The sequence below is a fragment of the Aspergillus steynii genome (assembly GCF_002849105.1).
Source record: "Aspergillus steynii IBT 23096 chromosome Unknown P170scaffold_4, whole genome shotgun sequence".
Lineage (NCBI taxonomy): Eukaryota > Fungi > Ascomycota > Eurotiomycetes > Eurotiales > Aspergillaceae > Aspergillus > Aspergillus steynii.
Genome location: NW_020194401.1, coordinates 2,816,604 through 2,839,839, shown reverse-complemented (window position 1 = coordinate 2,839,839; position 23,236 = coordinate 2,816,604). Strand labels below are relative to the sequence as shown.

General features: G+C 18.2%; 1 protein-coding gene across 1 annotated transcript; it reads right to left on the bottom strand.

The window, feature by feature from the left end:
• Window positions 1-22,030: 22,030 nt before the first annotated feature.
• On the bottom strand, window positions 22,031-22,222 carry P170DRAFT_322855 (uncharacterized protein; the record flags this gene model as incomplete). The annotated part of the gene is made up of 1 exon (XM_024843325.1): window positions 22,031-22,222. A coding segment is annotated over one exon (192 nt), but the record flags the coding sequence as incomplete, so codon positions are not given.
• Window positions 22,223-23,236: the final 1,014 nt, after the last annotated feature.

Below are 23,236 nucleotides of genomic sequence, written 5' to 3'. Positions count from 1 at the left end.
TTATAAAAATAATAAATAAGCATATTATTCGCACCGGATAATAAAAAATATTAGATATTTACTATCTTATAAGCGTATTTTAATAACTTATTATTTTTTATATATTTTAATACCTCTGTGTAATTATATTATAATCTAAATATTTTATATATAGGGTTTGGAGTTATTCTGTACTATCTTAATAACTATAATTATATAAACTTGATAAAACCTCCTCCGTGTATAATTATAAAACTAATTTTATTTTTATTAAGAACCCTAACTGCTACTGAATTAAGATATTAGCTTACTAAGCTTAAGGTATTTTATCTTATATAAATATTATATAAAATATATTATTTATTTAAAACAGTAAGTAATCCTGCTGTTATTTATACTAATTATACCTTTATAATAGATATTACCTCTTATATATTAATATCTAGTACTACATCGGAAAAATTAAATTTACACCTAATCTATATATCTGTATTTATTTAGTAGTTTAATTTTTATATTTATCACTAGCTAAGCAGTAAGAATATCTTAATAAATATATTAAATTATTTACCGGTTTATCGCCCAGGAATTCATGATATTAATCTTAATATTATTAAAGAATATAATATATATATTTTTTAAGTTTTAATTATATATATTAATAATAACTTTAGAAAGTGTTTCCGAAATAAATATAGTTATAACACACAGGTTATTTATATTATAAAAGCAGTATAAAGTAAAAATCATATAATTTTATATAAGCTATATAACAACCTTCTGTATATAAAATTAGGTCTAAATAACCTTTAGCTATATATCCCTCGCCTAATAATAAAAGACCTGTTTTATTTTATATATAATAATAATAATTATTCAGGATTCAATCAATATGTTCAGAAGCTCGCCAGTTTCGCTATTTATAAAAACTATATATTATTATATAAATATATCTTATAATATTCTAGATGTCTTCTTAACAAACCTAGGCGCTATTTTTTTTATAATAATTTATATTTAATTATTCCTAAAGTATTATTCTATTATATTATAACTAATTTTATCTCTAATCTGCTTACTAATAAGGATTATAATATAATAATAGTTTTAGTAAATAAATTTACAAAATATATAAGTCTTATTTCCGGCCGCAAGGATCATAACGCGGAATATTAGGGATACATAATAACTGCTTATATATAAATATATAATTAAGATATTCCGGCTATTATTATCTCTGACCGCGATCTTAAGTTCACAAGTAGTCTTTAATATAGTTTATTTAAAATATTTAATATTAAATAACTCTATTTATCAGCCTATTATCCCCAGATAAATGGCATATCTAAATAAATTATTTAAGTTATTAAGATTATACTAAGGCACTAGATAGCAGCCGCGAATAAGAAAGAATAACTTATTCTGCTATTATCTATTATTATAATAATTAATTCTGCTCTAAATATTATAACATTATCAACTCTTTATAAATTAATATATAGAATATAACTCTATATATAATAGAATATTTTAAAAGGATGGTTTAGAAGTATTCAGAACTTTATATACTAGATAAATACCTAGGAAGCTTTATTATTTACGGCTTTGTAGATAAAGCAGTTATTTAATAACAGGTATATACTATTTTTTACTTATATAAAGGGTTAATCTTGTTTCCTAAAGCTATACTATAGATATATTATATTTTTAATTAAGTAATTAGGCAAGTATAGGTCCTGCTACACCGGTTCTTTCAAAATTCTTAATATTTCCAATAATAACTTAATTTATTATTTAAAGCTGTCTCTAATTTGGAAGATCTACCCCTAGGTATTAATCATCTAACTTAAACTATTAAAAAAAGACACGGAGTTTAATTATAAGTATCCTTAATTTTTGCCTGTTACTAATAATATTAATCTTGAGTATAAAGTGGAGCAGATTTTTAATAAATAAATAGTTAAGCGCGGCAGATTACAAACTAAATATATCAAATATCTTATTAGATAAAAGGGCTACAGTACTAAAAATAATTAATAAATTAAAAAGGATAATTTTTATTCTTCTGAGCTTATTAATAAGTTTAAAGCTATTTTATAAATAAAATAATACTTATTTTTTTTGTTTATATATTCTCTTATTTCTTTTATTATATATTAATTCCTATTATCCTAGCTATACTATTTTATATTATCTCCTTAATTTATTTTATTCTATTAATTTATTTTATTTTATTTTATCAAGCAGTAATTTATGCGATAATTCTTTTTTTTTATACGGTAAACTCTTTTGTGTGGTAAATTCTCTTAAGGACTTTAATAATTTTATTAATATAATTTTTTACTTATTCTTTTACTTATTTTAATCTCTTCCTTTTACCTTATTAATATTTTATTATCCTCGTAACCCCGCTGTTCGTTTCCCTTTTTTATAATAACCCTGTTATTTTCTTAACTTATTACTAAATATATAACTCTATTATACCTTTATTATTATCCTTATTATTCTTATCATTATTATCCCTGCTAGTTATCGCCAGAATAGTTAAATAATTAACTTCAGGTTTCACCCTAGTGAACCCTAATTTAACTAAGCCTAACCTGACACTAGAAGAAGCGACAAATACTTATAAAGAGCTTTATATAATAAAGAATAACAGTATTAAAGATAAAGATCAGAATATTAATTAAGATAATAATAATAATAATAACAAAAAGAATAAGGACTCTAATAATATTAAGAATAATAAGAGCAGGGACCTTAATAAAAATAAAAATAAGAATTATAATATTAATAATAACTAGGAAGATGTTAACCAGAAAGATATTAACTAGCCCCAGTCCTTAATAACTAAAGTATTTTTAAAATAAAGTTTTGAATACTTCAGAAGTAAGAAATAAAAAAAAATTATTTTATCTACTAAATTATAGTGCTACTAAACTCGCGAGCGAATTTTAGAGGATTATAAAGTTTATTAGGGAAATTAAATATTAGAAATAAAAATAATAATAATATATAATACTAAAACTGCAAAACAAAAATATACTGTATAGCAGCAGAATAAGCCGGATACCTAGTTATTTGCGAATAGTTCTTATATTAAATTTATTACAGATAAGGGCCTTTAATTAATAATTCTCCTATAATTTACATACCTCACTAATTTATAATATGTTAAAATAATTATTTTAAAAAAGATCTTTATTCAGGATTATAATAAATAATATATTATTAATTTTATTAGCAGTAGCAACCTTAAAAAAAAAGATTATTAAATAATAACCCTATTATCCTGCGAGGCAGTAACAGTTGTTCATATATCACAGTCTAGTAATTCTATTATGCCTTAATTAAGACAGATATGGCGCGAACTTAATAATAAATAATTAATAAGATTATAACTTGTAACTCCGCGTGCAATAATTATATTTAGAATAATTTATTATTATATAACAGACTGTTACCCCTGAATTTTAATACTTTTTATTTATATATCTAGGATACACGCCTGTAATTTAAAAGAAAGAAACTAGTTTATATTATCCTAGATAATTTATATTTATCTGTTATTATAACAATCTATTTAATTAAGAATAGCACCATAGAAGAGGAGGGAGAATTAATCTCTAAACTAAAAAATAAATAATACACAATTTCAGATAACACTTAGTCTATAAAAAAAACTAAATTAACAAAGATTATTAAAGTCTCTGATAATAATAATTAAAATAATAGTTAAATTAACTTAATTATTAGTTCAGAACACAGCAAGAATATAAAACAATTATTTATCATTATTTCTGATTTATTACTTAACAAGTATACTGCAGCAAATATCACTACTTCTACTTTAGCAGATATTACTACTTCTACTCTGGCGAATATTACCATAACTGATATTACTGTGATTACTAGCATTTAAAGTACCTAGATAAAAGCACTATTTTTAAAGGCTAAAAAAATATTAGATAATATCTAGGGTTTATATCAGGAGTTTAAGGATATACTACTATTTAAAATATTTAGCAGATTAAAAATAATCATGCTTAAATTTTTCTCTTATGTGTAGGCGACTACTATTATTAATATATTTTTATACTTATATTTTTAAGATCTCATTATACGGAACAGGAATTTACAGAAAAAACTTAATACAGTCTCTTATATATTTATACTTATTTTTATATCTTTTGGCAATCACTTGAGCCTGTGAGAGAATTAAGATATACTTATTTAACTTATTATAATCTATAATAAAGCGAACAAGATTATATAAGAGTTTATTTAATATCTGATTAGGATATATAATTATGTTATAGCGAATATTAAAATATTACAGAATATAGCTTATAATTACTTAGTTATAAATACTAAAGTATTGTAGAGTGCTACTAATAATATTATAGATTATAAAAAAGATTATAATAATATAATAATCAAGATTAAAACCCTTTAAAAAGATTTGTTTATAATATTAGCAATTAATAAGGCATTTAAAAAAGATATTACTGCTCTAACTAAAAACAAAAATAACCTTATTAAGAAAAATATTAATCTTACTAAAAAAAATAATAAACTGAACAACACCTTTTTTGTAATAAATAACTTTATAAATACTAATAACATAAAATATATTAAACAGATTAACGCGTTAACCAAGGCAAAAGATAATACTATTAAGAAAATTAAATATTTATATAAAAATAAAAATACTTTAATAGAGTGTATTACCACCCTGTCCGCGGAAAACCTGGCTGCTACTGTTTAAATCGAGACTCTGAAAAAAAAGGATGATATATGTTTTTATAAGGATAATAATATACAGACGGATGAAGTAATTCTTTCTATTATTATAAATATTATTAAACCCGCTATAACTTTATCTAAACCTGCTATAACTTTATCTGGACCTGCCATAACTTTGCCAGAACTGTTATTATCTGTAAGATTGAATACTGCAACCCTGACGAAGCGCTGAGAAAGACCACGCAAAGTGAAGGCGAACAAGTGGTAATAATTATTAGGATATTTCTTCAGGTCTTTTCTTGTTTTTTTCATCCTATTTTTTGATTCTTTGATGTTATTGTTTCTCATCCAGGAGGATTTGTTTTATTTGATGGGGATGTCATACTATGGTGTTATGCACTATTGGTATCTATGGCAGCCGTAGCGACACACATGGCATATATCGTACACTGTAGTGTTCCGCACCCCATCTCTGCGGCGATCGCACTTAGTGAAATAGAACAATCTTACCACTTTCATCCATCCAGTAGGAGGCTACCACACTCTTATTATTATTTAAACTAGTTTTACTAATTTATTTAAACATGCTTATTAATTATTTAATTAACTTACTAAGCCTATATTATTTTATTAAGAGAATATATTGTTTTATTAAGAAAAAAATTTTATATTACTTTATTAAAAAAAAGAAAATATCCCTAATAATATATTAGTTATTTTAGAAGTTCTGTTGATTTAAGCCAAAGTATTTATTAATAATCTTTACAATATTATACTACCCTGTTAAGAATCTATTAGATCTTATTATTATAAACTTGATAACATAAAATCTTTAATATTATTAATTAGCCAGATATAAGGTCTTACCTTATTTAATATAGTAACTTTTTAAGCTATATTAAGCTAAATACTTAATAATTAGAAAACTATATAATTATATTAGGAGAATATGTCGAAGGACCTTACTAATATATATTATTACTTATATTATATAAAATCTAGTTATTAACCCGGAAATAATAATAATAATAGTAATACTAGAGGAGTTAGTAATAATATTAGTAGTTAAACTAGTATTACTAGATTCTAAGGACCTTAAGGACCCTCTAGCCTGCTAGATAGTTTAATTAAACTTAATAAAATTAGTTAGTTCTAGTCTGATTTTAATAAAATAAGAGTTTATAATCTTATTAGCCTAATAATTTACTGTAATATTAATATATTTACTAATTAACTACTTAATATTATTAAATAATATAATAAAAATATTATTAAAATAAATATACAGGCCTGCCTATATAGCCCTACCTTATTATAATTTACTTTTAAGCTGTTAGATTTAGAAAAATAATTATTATATTTAATAATATTAATAAATAAATAGATTTTAAAGTTAAAGAAGTATTTTAAACTAAATCTCTTAATTATTATAAACCAAATAAAATTAATATAATTTAAATTAAATAATATAGCTTAAAAAAAGTCTCCGCTTGTGTTTATTAAGGAAATAATATATCTAGCTTATAATATAGAAATATATACTAAATTTTAATAAATATATTATATTTAAAATATCTTAGACTCTTAGCTTTAGTATAATATCCCTAAATTAATAATAACTATATTATACACGGAATTTTTTAAGGTAATTAAAAAAAATAATTTTTATAAAAAAATTGTCAAGGTGCAGGCTGGCGGGTTGGTAGAGTTGGTACAGCAGGGGCGGGCAGGGCAGGTAGTCTAGCTGGGTCAGGCGGGCTAGGTTTACAAGGTCTTTAATTATCACTACAGTCAGGCTATATATAGAATAATAAATAAAACATAACTTAAAAAGTTATAACAAGATCTTTAGTATTTAGGCTTTTAAATAATTAAAAGATTAAAATTAAAAATAAATTTTTTTAGCTTAATAATTTTATTTAGTTCTAGCAGGCTTAGTAGTATTCTTAAATTTATATTATAATAATATATCTTTCTTTTATAGCTGAGCTTTATTAAAGCTAAAAAAAACTAGGCTTATTAGAATACTAGTAATAATAATTTTAAATAATTTATTTAATATACTTTAGATAACTAACAGGCTTAGTAATAAAATTTATATATTTAATTTATTTTATAATATATATTAAATAAGAGTAGTTATAGCTGTAGTAATCCTAAAATAAATTAAAAATATTTTTAATTTTTTATTTTTTAAGTTTATTAATTTTAATATAAAATAAAAAAAGATTTTACTAGCTAAATAAAATATTTAAGCTAGTAGGGATAAATAGACTTATATTAAATATAAAATAAATTTTTATATTAAATAAGAATTCTAAATAATAAGTATATAAACTAATAATTTTTTTAATATAATATAGGTCTAAAATATTCTAGTCTAGCTTTTTATTAAGCTATAAGATTTTAATATATTAGATATTTAATTAAATTAGTTAGTCTTCTTTAAATAGGCAGGCGGGGCAGTACTAGTAATTTATTTATTTAATATAATAGGCCTGGATAAATAATATCTTAGCTTAAGTAAATTTAATAATAATTTATATTTTTATAATAAATTATTTTATATCTTATATAGTAAGATAATTATATATATAATAGTTTTTTATTAGAATAAGTTTAACCCTTATATATAAATAAAAATTATAATTAGTAAAAAATAAGTTAATCTTAATTAAGTCAGAATATATAATATTTAAAAAAAATTTAATTAAAAAAAATTAAATATTCTAATTATTTTATAAATAATTTATATAAGCTCGGAGATATTACTCTAATATAATATTTATTTATTTAATCTAGTTATTAGTCTTAGGATAATATATAGTTAATAATTTACTTGTAATATTTAGGCACTAAATTAAGTATTTTTAAAATTTAATAATAAATTAGAATTTTTAGTCTAATATAATTATTTAGGGTAGGCTATACAGCTTTTATATATATTATATATATATTATAACTATAGTAAATATATTAGTAGTTAAGTTATAAGAGATTAAATATTTTATTTTAGTTAAATAATCTATAATAATTAAAATAATATTATAACTCTGATTCTTAGATAAATATATAATAAAATCTATAAAAATATCTTATTAAATATATTTAAATACAGGCAGGGGTTTTAAGATATCCTACTTAGCTTTATAAAATAAAATATTTTAATAATAAGTATAATAATTCTAGATTTATTAAATTATATATTAGTATATATTAGGCTAAAAGTATTTACGGGTAAAAAGTTTATATATATAGTTTTTTTTAAAATATCCTAATACAGGTTTATTATATATTAAATAAATTAACTTAGCTTGGAGTTTATTATCTTTAAGGATTTATAAATAATTTTTATAAAATAAAAGACTGCTTTATTTTTTATAAGTAGCTAAAATAATTTTTAAATAATAATTTTTTTTATAGTAAGGGCCTTCTAGATTTTATAGATTAAATTATTTTTTTATATATTTTTTTTAAGTTTATCCGGATTTTAAATAATAATTATAAGTTTTATTTATTCTTAAAAATAATACTTTAGCAGGTTTAGATTATAAAAATAAATAAAATTAGAAATTCAAGGATTTTTGCTAAATTAGGTTTAAATTTATTAATATCAAAAATCTTATATTTTAATACTATTTAGCTTTAGTATTATAAATATTTATTTTTTTTAAGAAGATCTTTTAATCTTTTAATTAAATTATTTAGTTTAGTTCTATACTTTCCGGAGTAATATATAATCTTAAATTTAAATTAAAATAAAAATTTAAACTAATAGGTTTATTATTAATTTAAGAGCTTAATTAATATAAAATATTTTAAGTTATAATAATTAAAAATAATTTATATTAGGGATAAAGCTTTTTTAAGTTTAGAATACTATTTCTTAAAGTATTAAATAATAATAAGTAATTTTTTTTTATAAATCTTATAATTATACTCTATAGATAAGTATTTTTTTTAAAAAAAAAATAATAAAATATAAAATTTTATTATTATTATACTAAAATAAAACTTTAGTAAAAATATAATTAAAAGTATTAGTCTTTAAAATTATAATATATATTTAATTAAAGGGCTATAAAACCGGGGTATTAATAAAAACTTTTTTAAAAAAATTAAAAATCTCTTAATAAAACAGGATTTACTCCTAGGGTATTCTTTTACGAGTTAGACTAATAAATAAAATAATTAATTTTAAAAAATCTTAAATAAAATAATAATAAAAACTATTAAATCCTAGAAATACTTAAATATCTATAATATAAATTAAGACAGGCTAGTTAATAATTATTTTAACCTTAAAAAAGTCTATCCGGATCTTTTTGCAATTAATAATTAGATTTAAAAACTTAATTTTAAAAATAATAAACTTATATTTTAAAAGTTTTATAAATAAATAGGCTTTTTATAACTTCTATAGGACCTAGCAGATATAATAGATATATTTAAAATAAGTTTAGCTATAAATTAGGATATTATTTAGGTAAATAATACAGAAAATATTTAAGTAATTATATAAAATATTATTAATATAATACTAGAATATCCTAAGAGCTTTAATTAAATTAAATAATATTATTAAAGATTTAAATAGGCCTAGGCGGGTATAAAATATAGTTATTTATTTTTAATTTTTTTAAATATATAAATTATTAAAAGTACTTATAATATTAATCTTTATAAAATAATATATTTTTTTCAGATTATTTAGGATTTTTTTACTAGAGATAATAAGTAATAATCTTTAATTATAATTATATTTAGAGCTTAGTAATTAATATAAAAATATAAATCTTTATTAGGCTTATTAATAAATAAAACAAGAAATATTATAAAAAATAAACTTAGATAAATAAAACTTTTTTATAAATTTTTAAATAATTATTTTTAAAGAGTTTTTAGCTTTTCTTAAGATGTATTATATAAAAAGCTAAATAATAATCTTTTACTAAATTTTAAAATAATTATATAATTATAATTTTTATATAGGAATAATTTATTTACTTTTTTTAATAAAAATATATTATTAAAATTTTAGAATTTTATAAGAATATTAAGGCTTTAATTAAGATTAAATATTTTTTATACTAGAGATTTCTTAAAAGACCTTTTATAAATTACTTAATTAATTTATTTTATAATAATAATAAAGATTTTTTTTTCTTATTTTATATATGCGGCATAAGTTTTTATAAATATTATATAAATATCACAGGTCTAGAGGGCCTTTAATACCTTTAAATTAATTAAATAAATTTAAATAAAAATATTATATAAGGCCTGGATCTTCTAGGGATAGAATAGGATATTATAATATTTTGAATAATATCAATTATTAAACTAAAAAATATATTTAATAAAATTTATTTTAAGATTATAGGTCTTAAGCTAAGAAAATCTAATTATAATAAAAAAATATATAAGTTAAATAATTAAAAATAAAATATTTTTTTTAATATAATTATAGGTCTTCAGAATTATATAAGTATAATAAATAATAATATTAGTCTTGCTCTCACAGTTATTAAACCTTATAATTAACTTAAGTTTTTTTAGGGAATATAAAATTAGATTTTAGATTTTAGTTTAATTTTTATTTATAATATAAGATATAAAATAGCTAATATTAAATATAATATAAATAATAATTTTATTCTTACTAGAGTTCAGTATAATAAAAATAACTAATAAGTTAGTTTTTTAGAATTTCTTTTAATAAAAAGTCTTTTAATAATAGCTTTAGAGATTTAATAAACTTATATAAAAAATTTATCTAGTTATAACTTAAATTAGATTAATTTTTTTTAATTACTTACTTAAATCTAAAAAGTATAAATATTCTATTTAAAAAATTATTTAAGGCTAGAGAGCCTAGAACAGTAATAATATAAATAAGTTTTATAAAATAAGATAAGACTAGAATATAAGAAAAAAAAACTATTTTTAAAAAAATAAATAAGACTTTAAGAGAAAAATAAGGTATATAATATAATTAATTTAATATAGGTAATTATTTAGTTTAGGGTAATCTCTAATTATATATTAATTTAATCTGTAATAAAAATATTTATTATAATTTTTATAAATACTACTCCTAAGACAGAAAGACAGGTAATAAATTAAAAAAAAATTTATAATATTAAAATTTAGAGTAACAGTAGTAGGCTAGGGGGGTTTATTAACTAGATCTTAGGGATAATAACTTTAGATATTTTTAATTAAAATTTATAAGTACTAGTTCTAGTTAAAATTAGGGCAGGCTTTTAAGATTAGTTATAAGAATATTAAATATAATAATTTTCTAACTTTTATAAAAAAATAGTAAAATTAATATAATTTTTAATAAGCAGATTTTAGTATATTAATATAATCTTTATTTCCTGGTTAATAGTTTTTTTAAAAAAAGTAAAAAAATTATTTTTAATTATTTTTTTCTTTATAACCAGTTATTAGAATTTAGTAAAAAAAATAAAAAATTTTTAATTCTTTTATTTTAGGTTATATAAGATATTCTAGGTATTATAAACGCGGTTTAGATTTTTATAAATATAATTAAATATTTTTAAGATTTTAGTATAATCTTTCAGCTAATAAATTTTATCTTTAATATATACGAAAACATAAGTATAAAAAAGTCTCTTTAAGTAGTTAGAAATATAGATTATATAAGTTTAAAAAATTAAAAAATAATTATAATTTATAATTATTTTCTCCTTAATTTAAAAAATAAAATAATAAAGATCTAATTTAGCACCTTTAAACTTATTAGAGTCGGGTAGTTATTTAAAAAGATAAGTAGAGGTAAAAGATCTAAGATTAATTAATATAAATATTTTTATTAAAATAATTAGAGGTTTTTTAGTAGTAGATTTAAGGATCTAATCTAAAATATTAATTATAGGTATAATAGCCTAGATCATACAGTTTTATTCTTAAATTACTATATTTTTATTAGCTAGGGCTTAAATAAGTTTAAAATTTAAGCTTTTTTTATAATCTACTTAAAAAATAATAATTTATATAATAATATTTATATTCTACTGGAGGCTGGAGATTTTCTAGTAAAAATATTTTTAATTAATATTAATATTTATTATAAATATATAAATTTAGTTATAATAAGCATATTATTCTTTAATATATTTAATAATATACTAGGTAAATAGTTCAGGGTCCTTAAAAAGAGACAGGGATTTTAGAATTTTAAATATATTAAGTAAGTATTAACTTTATAAATAAAAGTTATATAATATTAAAATACAGGCTAGCAGGTTAATAAAATTAATATAATAAAGACAGGTAAAGCAGGTGGTTTAATTAGATTAAACAAGCTAGATTTATAAAATCTTTAATTATTATTATAGTTAAACTATATACAGAATAATAAATAAGACATAACTTAAAGAATTATAATAAAGTCTTTAGTATTTAGACTTTTAAGCGGTCAGGGGATCAGGATCAGGGATAGATTCTTCCGGCTTAGTAGTTCTGTCTGGTTCTGGCAGGCTTGGCAGTGCCCTCAGGTCTGCACCGTGACAAAAATCTTAGTAATAATTATTACTAATATAATTACTATAATAATTATTATTTAAGATATAATAAATTATAGCTAACTTATTTATATTAAGGCCCCTATTAAAGTCTCCATTAAAATAATAATTATTAAGCTTAATATAATATAGCTAATAACAAACCTAGATAATTTATTTAATAGTTATTTTAGCTATTATATTAGTAATAGCAGCCAAATAATTAATATTAATTAAATAATTTTTAATATTAATTTTTTTAGACGCGGATACCCCTGTATTTAAACTAGTAAATATAAGATTAATAAGTATTATTAAATAGCCTGTAATAAGATTACGGCAAGTAATTACTTTTAACTGATAAGCTATATAATTAAAATAATATTAGATTATTATTTACTCCTAGTTTTAAACCAGGTTATAAATAACTATGAAATAGTTATTTTAATAATAGGAATAATAATAACTATCCTAGACCCTCTCTGTATAGACGCGCTTATAAAGTTAATACTAATATAACTCTTAATTAATTATTAGTAATTAATAACTTATAAAAGCTAAATAATTAGTTAATTTAAGTTTCTAACATACCAAGCCTATATTTTATATTAATTAAACTATTATTTTATAAGTAACTATATGATTATTATAGACCTTATAATTATTAGTCTGATAATTAGTATAATATAACTAATTATAATTATAATAATTATTATATTCTGCATGACGCCTATATAATATAAGTTAATTATTTTATTTAAAATAAGATAGACCCGGAACTTAATATTACAGAGCTTAATAATTATTTTAAACTAATTATTATATTTATTTGTTATTATTATTATATAAAATTTAAATTAAATAATTATTTTTATAATTATATTATCTTATATAAGATATTAATAGTTAATATTTATATAATTAATTTATTAGATACCCTGTTAAAGGTTTAAGTTATTAAATTAATTATTTAACTTTAATTTAATACTAATTAATATATTACCAATATATATATATATAATATATTATAGTCTATATTCCCTTAGGATAATTAATAAGTAAACTTATACTAAAAAAAATATATTTTAATATTAATTACTCCTTAATAATTATTAACAAAGTATTTATTAAAACTATTAAAGAAATTATTATTTATAATATTAAATCTTTTATTATAGTCCACGGTATTAGTAAGTTAAAATATTAAATAATTAAAATAGTATTTTTTAATCTTTATTTTTTTAATATATAGAGCGAAAAAATTACCCGCTTTAATAAAATTAGTATTATTACTTATGTTATCCCTGAACTTTAACTAAATATATTAATTAAAACAGATATTATAGTTTTAAATAAATTAATTATTAATTTCTTTATATATATAAAAAAGATCTGCATATATTAAGATTTTAAGTTCCTTATTATTATAAATATTAAGTGAGAAAAAATACCTAAAGCCCTTATTTATATAATTAAATAAATATTAGTCTTTGTTAATTTAGCAGGCAAGATTTTTATTAAAATAAGAAAAATATTATTATTTAATAAAGATTATTTATTTAAGCTAGCTAGCGTAATAGTTCCTGTTTATATATATATTTATTTTTTTAATAAGGATTTATTATTTATTAAAGTTTATAATAAGTTATCTTAACTAATGGTTATACAGTAGCACGCGAGGATAGATATTATTTTTAATATTAATTTTATTATTATATATAGTACTAAAAATAATTATAACAGTATTATTATAATTAATATTAAATTATAAACCACTTTATATAAAAAAGGTAGATATTTCCGCTAATATCTAAAAAAGATTATATAATAATTATCCTGATTGTTTCTAAGTGATTAATATTATTAAAAGATTAAGAAATTATTAATTTATATTTATTTTTTATTTACTAATAAGAATAACAGTTCCTCGGATTAGGTTATTTTACTAAATAGTGTAATAATTTATAATATTATTAATTTTAAAGCTATATAATATATAATTAAGATTATTAATAAATTTAATATTTAAATAATTAAAGATTAGGCCTTTAGTATTATTAATATCTTTAAAAAATAATAAATATAGATCTTAATAAAGGAGGATTAATAAAAGTATTTATTAAAAATAAAAATCTATTATATAAGATTATATAATTAATAATTTATTAATAATATATTTAAATCCCTATATTAGTAGGATAAAATAATCCAAGCTATTAATTATACGCCTACCGGCTATCCTATATTTATTATCTAGAGACTTATTATAAATAATAAGATAAAATAATTTTAACTAAAAGATTATATAGTTATTAATCTCTATATAATTAATAAAAAAACTAAACTTAATCTTTATCTTATACCTAGCTAGGATAATATTATTTTACTAGTCCGTGGATATCCTTATATCTTTATAATTAATATATATAAGTTTTTTTATTAATAGCTAGTTAAGAGAGAATATTATAATTAATTAATTATTATAACTTATAAAGATTAAGAAATTTTTAATATTATAATTATAAGATTTATTAATTTAATCTTTTATATCTAATAAATAATAAATAAAAAGCTTAAAGATTTACTCTTTTATTAAGCCTATATTAATAATATTATTGTAGCTTCTGAAACCCTAGATAAATATATTAAATATTTAATATATTTATTTAAGTAACTGTAAGAAATAAATATAAAACTAGAACTAATTAAAATATTTTTTAAATTTTCTTTTTATTATATTACTAGGCTAATAAGTTAATTCCTTTAGTTTATTTATACCTAATAAAAAAATTATAGTTATATAAAACTTATAATTTTTTAAGATATTTAATTAGTTTAAATATTATTTTAGCTTAATAGGCTACTTTTATTATTATATTATTAAATATATATTAATTATTAAACCTTTATAAGCTTGTAAAATAACTTTACTTAAAAGCAGCTTATAATCCAGACAAAAACACAAAGTATAATTAAAATAAATACTTAATAACTTATTTAATTTAGAGTTACAAGCTTTTAAAACATTATAAAATTAATTTAATAATCTATTATTTTTAATTTACTTTAATCCTAATTATTAGCTTTATATTAATTTTAATATCTTTAAAAAAGGTTATAGAGTAATTGTTTATTATATTAAGAATAATTTTAATTATATTAACTTATTAAAACCTCCTGCGTGAAAGATAATTAAGCTGATTATATTTTTAAGTGATATCTTAATAACTATAAAAAAGAACTATTAACTAACTAAATTAAAGATTTCTTATCTAATATAGATCTTTTATAAAGTTTATTATCTTATTAAGTTATGTAAAAGGATCCTTATTATTTATATAATTTATTTATTAACTACTAGAATTACTACACAGATATTAATAAATACTATATTATCTAAATAATTAAACTTGCACCTGATACATGCTTTATTATATATCTAATAATTTAAATTTTAAATTTTTTATTGTTTAGATAAAAAAATATTATTATTAATATATTATTATAATTATTAAATAATAATAATATCCCCGGATTTAATAATATTAATCCTAATTTAATTAATACTTTAAAAGTAATAACTTTTATATTAAATATTAAGCTCTTTAATAAGTTTAAATAATAGATTATAAATATTTACCAGCATAATTCTTAAGTAACTAAAATTATCTAAGTTATTAATAATTATAACAAAACTAATTTATTATTTATTATAAAAAATAATCTCCTTTATATAATTAAATAATATATCATAAAAAATAAAATTATTAAGGAATATTAGCTATATATTCTATAACTAATTACTAAAGATTTCTTTAAAATAATATATAATAATAATAATTATTAGAGTACTAAAAAATATCTTAAAATATTTAAAAATTTTATTATTTATAAAAAATATTTACTTATATAAAAATATTATAACTATTATCTAACCTGCTTAAATAATAAGCCGCAAAATTATTTATTATATAGATTACTTTAGCTGATCCCTGTTATTACTAAACTATTCTATATAATTATAATAGACTTTATAATTAATATACCTAGATTTATTAAGGATCCTTATTATAACTAATATTTTATTATAGTTAATAAGTTTACTAAGTATATCAGAATAATACCCAGCTGATTTAATTAGAATATTAAATAATAAGATATCATAACTATTAATTATATATAATCCTATAACTAGGGATTCCTTAGGCAGTTTATTATTAATTATAATTATTTATTTATCTTATATTTCTAGAATAGAATATTCAAATATTTAAACACTAAATAAATATATTTAATAATCTATTATCTATAGATTAATAGATAAACTAAGTAAACTATTCAAATTATTAAAGTAATAATATAATATTATTATATAATTAATCTTAATATTAACTAGACTATTATTATTTTGTTTATTATTAATATTATTAATAAAATACTAAGCGCCGCTACTAACATATTATTATATTAATTATTATTTAGTATAAACCTTTATTAACCATAAGAGTTATTAAGAGGAGTTATTATTTTTTACTAAGATTTCTCTAATTATTATAATATTAAAAAATTACTTTATTTTACTAAAATTAAAATAAAATATTAGTATAATAATTATTATTCATAATTTCCCAAACTTATTAAAAGTAATAAGATATATATTTATTTTTATAAAGGTTATACCCTTCTAATTACTAAGCGCTTTAGTTCTAAATTTTATTAATAATATAATAGACCTTTTAAGATTATTAAGAAAGTAAGTTGTCTAGCCTATTATTTTAACTTACTATAAATATAAAAAATTTATATTAAGTATTACGCAGCTGGAGGCAGCCCGCGAAAATATTTTTTTAGTAAAAAATATAATTATCTTAAGCCTATTAAGAATAATTATTATAAAATTAAAAAGATTATTATTTATTAAGTTATTTATATTAATAAGAATCAGACTCTATATATATAATATTTTATTATTTAGTAAGATTATTTAATTAAAAAAAGATAGTAGATTCAAGAAGATAATATTAATATACTAAAATTAATTATTAAATATAAGATATTACTTTAATTATTTATATAAAATCCTACTTAAGGTTATGCTTTATTTATTTATTTATTTTATTTATATAGTATACATCACTTAGCTCTCTACTCTTTTTATAAACTTATCTTGCTAAATCTATTATTATTTTATATTTTTATTATAATATAATTTCTTTATTATAGTAAAACCTTAGTTTTATTATTATTTGTTCCTGTTATTCTTTTATTAGACTGTTATTTATTTATTTTATTATTTACTAAATATTCTAGTTATTAATTATTTAATTATTTTACTATTTATTTATTCTCTTTAAGCTTTACTTTAATATTATTATTTTAATCTTTTTATTATTTTATTTATTAATAAATCTTTTATTTTATTACTAAGCCTCTCTGTGGATTATTTCTCTACTAATTATTTAATTATTATAATTAATGTTTTTACTCCTATAGTTACTAAGAACCTTACTAAGATTAAATATATTTATAATTATTTTAAGATTTAAGTTATATTACTTTAGTATAATCTTATTTATTTTTATAAAGCTTATTATTAAGATTAGGAATATATATATTACCTATAGAATAACTTAGGATATAGCCTTTATTTAATAACTTATTATTATAAGATCACAGTGATCTTTAAATAATATATTTGTTATTTATACCAGGCTAACACCCGCCTTTGTTTAGTAACTAAGAATTTTATTAAAGAAATATATTATATTAAAGAGCAGATTACTAAAATTATTAATAACTACACTACTAGATACTATAAATAAATAATATATTATTATTTTTATTATTTTATTTATTTTTCTCACTCTGATAATAATATTACTATTATTAGTGATTATAATTGCTCTTGTTTTGATACTTATAATATTAATAATTATAATAATCCTGTGGTGTATAATATTACTAAGGAAGAGTTTATTACCTTTATTAATAATCTGATTATTAATAATGATAATTTTGCTTAATATCTCTTTTCTTGATAGTGTTTTATTAGTATTATTTTAGTATATTCTATTCCCCGCTTAATATATTTTTTTCTTAATATATTTAACTTACTCCGTGGGTGTTTGCTTTGTTTCTCTATTATATGTTGCTGTACTAGTTATATTAATGGTTTGTTTGTCTTCCTGTATTAACTAACATGGTTATTTTGTACTACTGTTGTTCCGCCTCTTCAGCACTCGGCCTCATTGATTTCAAGAAGGATCATCAACCTTAGCATACTAATGAATAATCATCTTGACAAGTCCATTTCGCGCGTTTGACGCTGCAAATTTTTAACAAAACCACTTATTATTTATTTGATAAAATTATTAAATACTTATTTAATTTTATTAATTAATCCTCTGCTGAACTATCTAAGACTATTTTTAAATTAATTAACTTTATTAAAGTTAGTTTTATAGTTAAATCTGCTGAGAAACCCGCAGGTTATTAAACTAAAGAAAATAAACTTAATAATATTAATTTATTTTATCTTTATTTAAAGTAATCTTTATTAATCGCCTTTATCTTATTAATATTATTTATATTATTTAAAAACTTTTATAACACTAATACTCCTCCGCGTGTTAAGCTATACTATTAAATACTTTATAAAATAGCAGATTTAAGTTATACCAAAGATAATACTAATATATAAAAGATCTAAGTATTATTAAAGGCCTTACTTTAGGGTTAGTACACCTTATAAAAGGACTTATATAATACTAAGACTTATGTCAAGGTGCAGGCTGGCGGGTTGGTAGAGTTGGTACAGCAGGGGCGGGCAGGGCAGGCGGTCTGGCTGGGTCAGGCGGGCTAGGTTTGTAAGGTCTTTGATTATTATTATGGTCAGGCTATATATAGGATAATAAATAAGATATAGCTCAGAGAGCTATAATAGAATCTCTGGTATTTAGATTTTTAAATAGTTAGAGGATTAGGATTAAGGATAAGTTTTTCTAGTTTAGTAATTTTATTTAGTTCTAGCAGGTTTAGTAATGCTTTTAGGTCTATATTATAATAATATACTTTTTTTTTATAACTGAGTTTTATTAAGGCTGAAGAGGGCCAGGCTTATTAAAATATTAAAAATAATAATTTTAAATAATTTATTTAATGTACTTTAGGTAACTAGTAAGCTTAATAATAAAATTTATATATTTAATCTATTTTATAATATATATCAGGCGAGGGCGGCCACAGCTGTGGTAATTCTAGAATAAGTTAAAAATATTTTTAATTTTTTATTTTTTAAGTTTATTAATTTTAATATAGAATAAGGGAGGATTTTACTAGTTAGATAAAATATTTAAGCTAGTAGAGATAAATAGGCTTATATTAAATATAGGATAAATTTTTATATTAGGTGGGAGTTTCAAATAATAGATATATAAATTAATAATTTTTTTAATATAATATAAGTTTAAAATATTTTAATTTAATTTTTTATTAGACTGTAAGGTTTTAATATATTAAATATTTAATTAAATTAATTAGTTTTTTTTAAATAAGTAGACAGGATAGTACTAGTAGTTTATTTATTTAATATAATAGGTTTAAATAAATAATATCTTAGCTTAGATAAACTTAATAATAACTTATATTTTTATAATAAATTATTTTTATATCTTATATAGCAGAACAGTTATATATATAATAGTTTTTTATTAAAATAAGTTTAAATTTTATATATAAATAAAAGTTATAATTAGCAAAAAATAGGCTAGTCTTAATTAAGTTAAAATATATAATATTTAGAGAAAATTTAGCTAAAAAGAATTAAGTACTCTAGTTATTTTATAAATAATTTATATAAGCTTAGAGATATTACTCTAATATAATATTTATTTATTTAGTCTGGTTATTAGTCTCAGGATAATATATAATTAATAATTTATTTATAATATCCAGGCATTAGGTTAGATATTTTTAAAATTTAGTAATAAATTAAAGTCTTTAATCTAATATAACTATTTAAGGTAGGCTATACAGCTTCTATACGTGCTATATATATATTATAGTTATAACAGATATATTAGTAGTTAAGTTATAAAAAATTAAGTACTTTATTTTAGTTAAATAATTTATAATAATTAAAATAATATTATAACTCTGGCTCTTAAATAAGTATGTGATAAAATCTATAAAAATATTTTATTAGATATATTTAAGTATAGGCAGGGATTTTAGAATACCTTATTTAATTTTACAGAATAAAATATTTTAGTAATAAGTATAATAATTCTAGATTTATTAGACTATATATTAGTATATATTAAACTAAAAATATTTATAAATAAAAAATTTATATATATAGTTTTTCTTAGGATATTCTAATACGGGCTTATTATATATTAAATAAATTAACTTAACTTAAAGTTTATTATTCTTAGGGATTTATAAGTAGTTTTTATAAAATAAAAAGTTATTTTATTTTTTATAAATAATTAAAATAATTTTTAAATAATAATTTTTTTTATAGTAAGGGCCTTTTAGATTTCGCAGATTAGATTATTTTTTTTATATATTTCTCTCAGGTTTATCTGGATTTTAGACAGTAGCTATAGGTCTTATTTATTTTTAAAAGTAATATTTTAATAGATTTAGATTATAAGAGTAAGTAGGGTTAGGGGTTTAAGGATTTTTATTAGATTAAATTTAGATTTACTAATATTAAGATTTTTATGTTTTAGTATTATTTAATTTTAGTATTATAAGTACTTATCTTTTTTTTTAAGGAAATCCTCTGATCTCCTAATTAGGTTATTTAATTTAATTTTATATTTTTTAAGGCGGTATATAATCTTAAACTTAAATTAAAATAAAAATTTAAATTAATAAGTTTATTATTAGTTTAGGAGCTTAGTTAATATAAAATACTTTAGATTATAATAATTAAAAATAATTTATATTAAAGATAAGGCTTCTTTAAGTTCAGGATATTACTTTTTAAAATATTAAATAATAATAAGTAATTTCTTATTATAAATCTTATAATTATATTTTATAAGCGAGTATTTTTTTAAGAAAAAAATAATAAAATATAAAATTTTATTATTATTATACTAAAATAAAACTCTAGTAGAAATATAATTAAAAGTATTAATCTTTAAAATCATAATATATATTTAGTTAAAGAGCTATAAGACCGGGATATTAATAAAAATTTTTTTAAAATAATTAAAGGCCTCCTAACAGGATAAGATTTATTTTTAGAGTATTTTCTTACAAGTTAGGCTGATAAGTAAGATAATTAACTTTAAAAAATTTTAAATAAAATAATAATAAAAATTATTAAATCTTAGGAATACTTAAATATTTATAATATAGATTAAAATAAATTAATTAATAATTATCTTAATTTTAGGAAAATTTATCCAGATTTCTTTATAATTAATAATCAGATCTAGAAACTTAGTTTTAGAAATAATAAACTTATATTTTAAGAATTTTATAAATAAACAGGTTTTTTGCAGCTTTTATAAGACCTGGTAAATATAACAGATATATTTAAAATAAATTTAGCTATAAATTAGGATATTATTTAGATAAATAGTATAAAAAATATTTAAATAATTATATAAAATATTATTAATATAATACTAAAATATCCCAGGGGCTCTGGTTAAGCTAAATAATATTATTAAAAATTTAAATAAGCTTAGGCAGGTATAAAATATAATTATTTATTTTTAATTTTTTTAAATATATAAATTATTAAAAATATTTATAATATTAATTTTTATAAAATAATATATTTTTTTTAAATTATTTAGGGTCTTTTTTACCAGGGATAGTAGATAATAATCTTTAATTATAATTGTGTTTAGGGCTTGGTAGTTAATATAAAAATATAAGCTTTTATTAGGCTTATTAATAAATAAAATAGAAAATATTATAAAGAATAAACTTAAATAAATAAAAATTTTTTATAAATTCTTAAATAATTATTCCCGGAGGGCCTTTAGCTTTTTCTAGAATATATTATATAAGGAACTAAACAGTAGTCTCTTACTAGATTCTAAAGTAATTATATAATTATAATTTTTATACAGGAGTAACTTATTTATTTTTTTTAATAAAAATATATTATTAAAATCTTAGAATTTTATAAGAATATTAGAACTCTAATTAAAATTAGGTATTTTTTATACTAGAGATTTCTTAAGGGACCTTGCATAGATTACTTAGTTAATTTATTTTATGATAATAATAAAGATTCTTTTTTCTTATCTTATATATATGGCACAAGCTCTTATAAATATCATACAAATATCGCGGGTCTAGAGGACCTTTAGTATTTTTAAGTTAATTAAACAGGCTTAAATAAAAATATTATATAAGGCCCGGATTTTCTGGGGACAGAATAAAATATTATAATATTTTTAATAATATTAACTATTAAACTAAAGGGTATATTTAGTAAAGTTTATTTTAGAATTATAAATTTTAAGCTAGGAAAATCTAATTATAATAAAAAAGTATATAAATTAAATAATTAGAAATAAAATATTTTTTTTAATATAGTTATAGGTCTTTAGGATTATATAAATATAATAAATAATAATACTAATCTTACTCTCGCGGTTATTAAATCTTATAATTAATTTAAGTTTCTTTAAAAAATATAAGATCAGATTTTAGGTTTTAGTTTAATTTTTATTTATAACACGGGATATAAAATAGCTAATATTAAATATAATGTAAGTAGTAATCTTACTCTTACTAGGGTTTAATATAATAAAAATAATTAATAAATTAATTTTTTAAAATTTTTTTTAATAAAAAGTCCTTTAGTAATAACTTTAGAAATTTAGTAAACTTATATAAGAAAATCCGCCTGGTTACGGCTTAGGCTAGGCTGATCTTTTTTAATTACTTATTTAAGTTTAGAAAATATAAGTATTTTATTTAAAAATTTATTTAAGGCTAAAGAG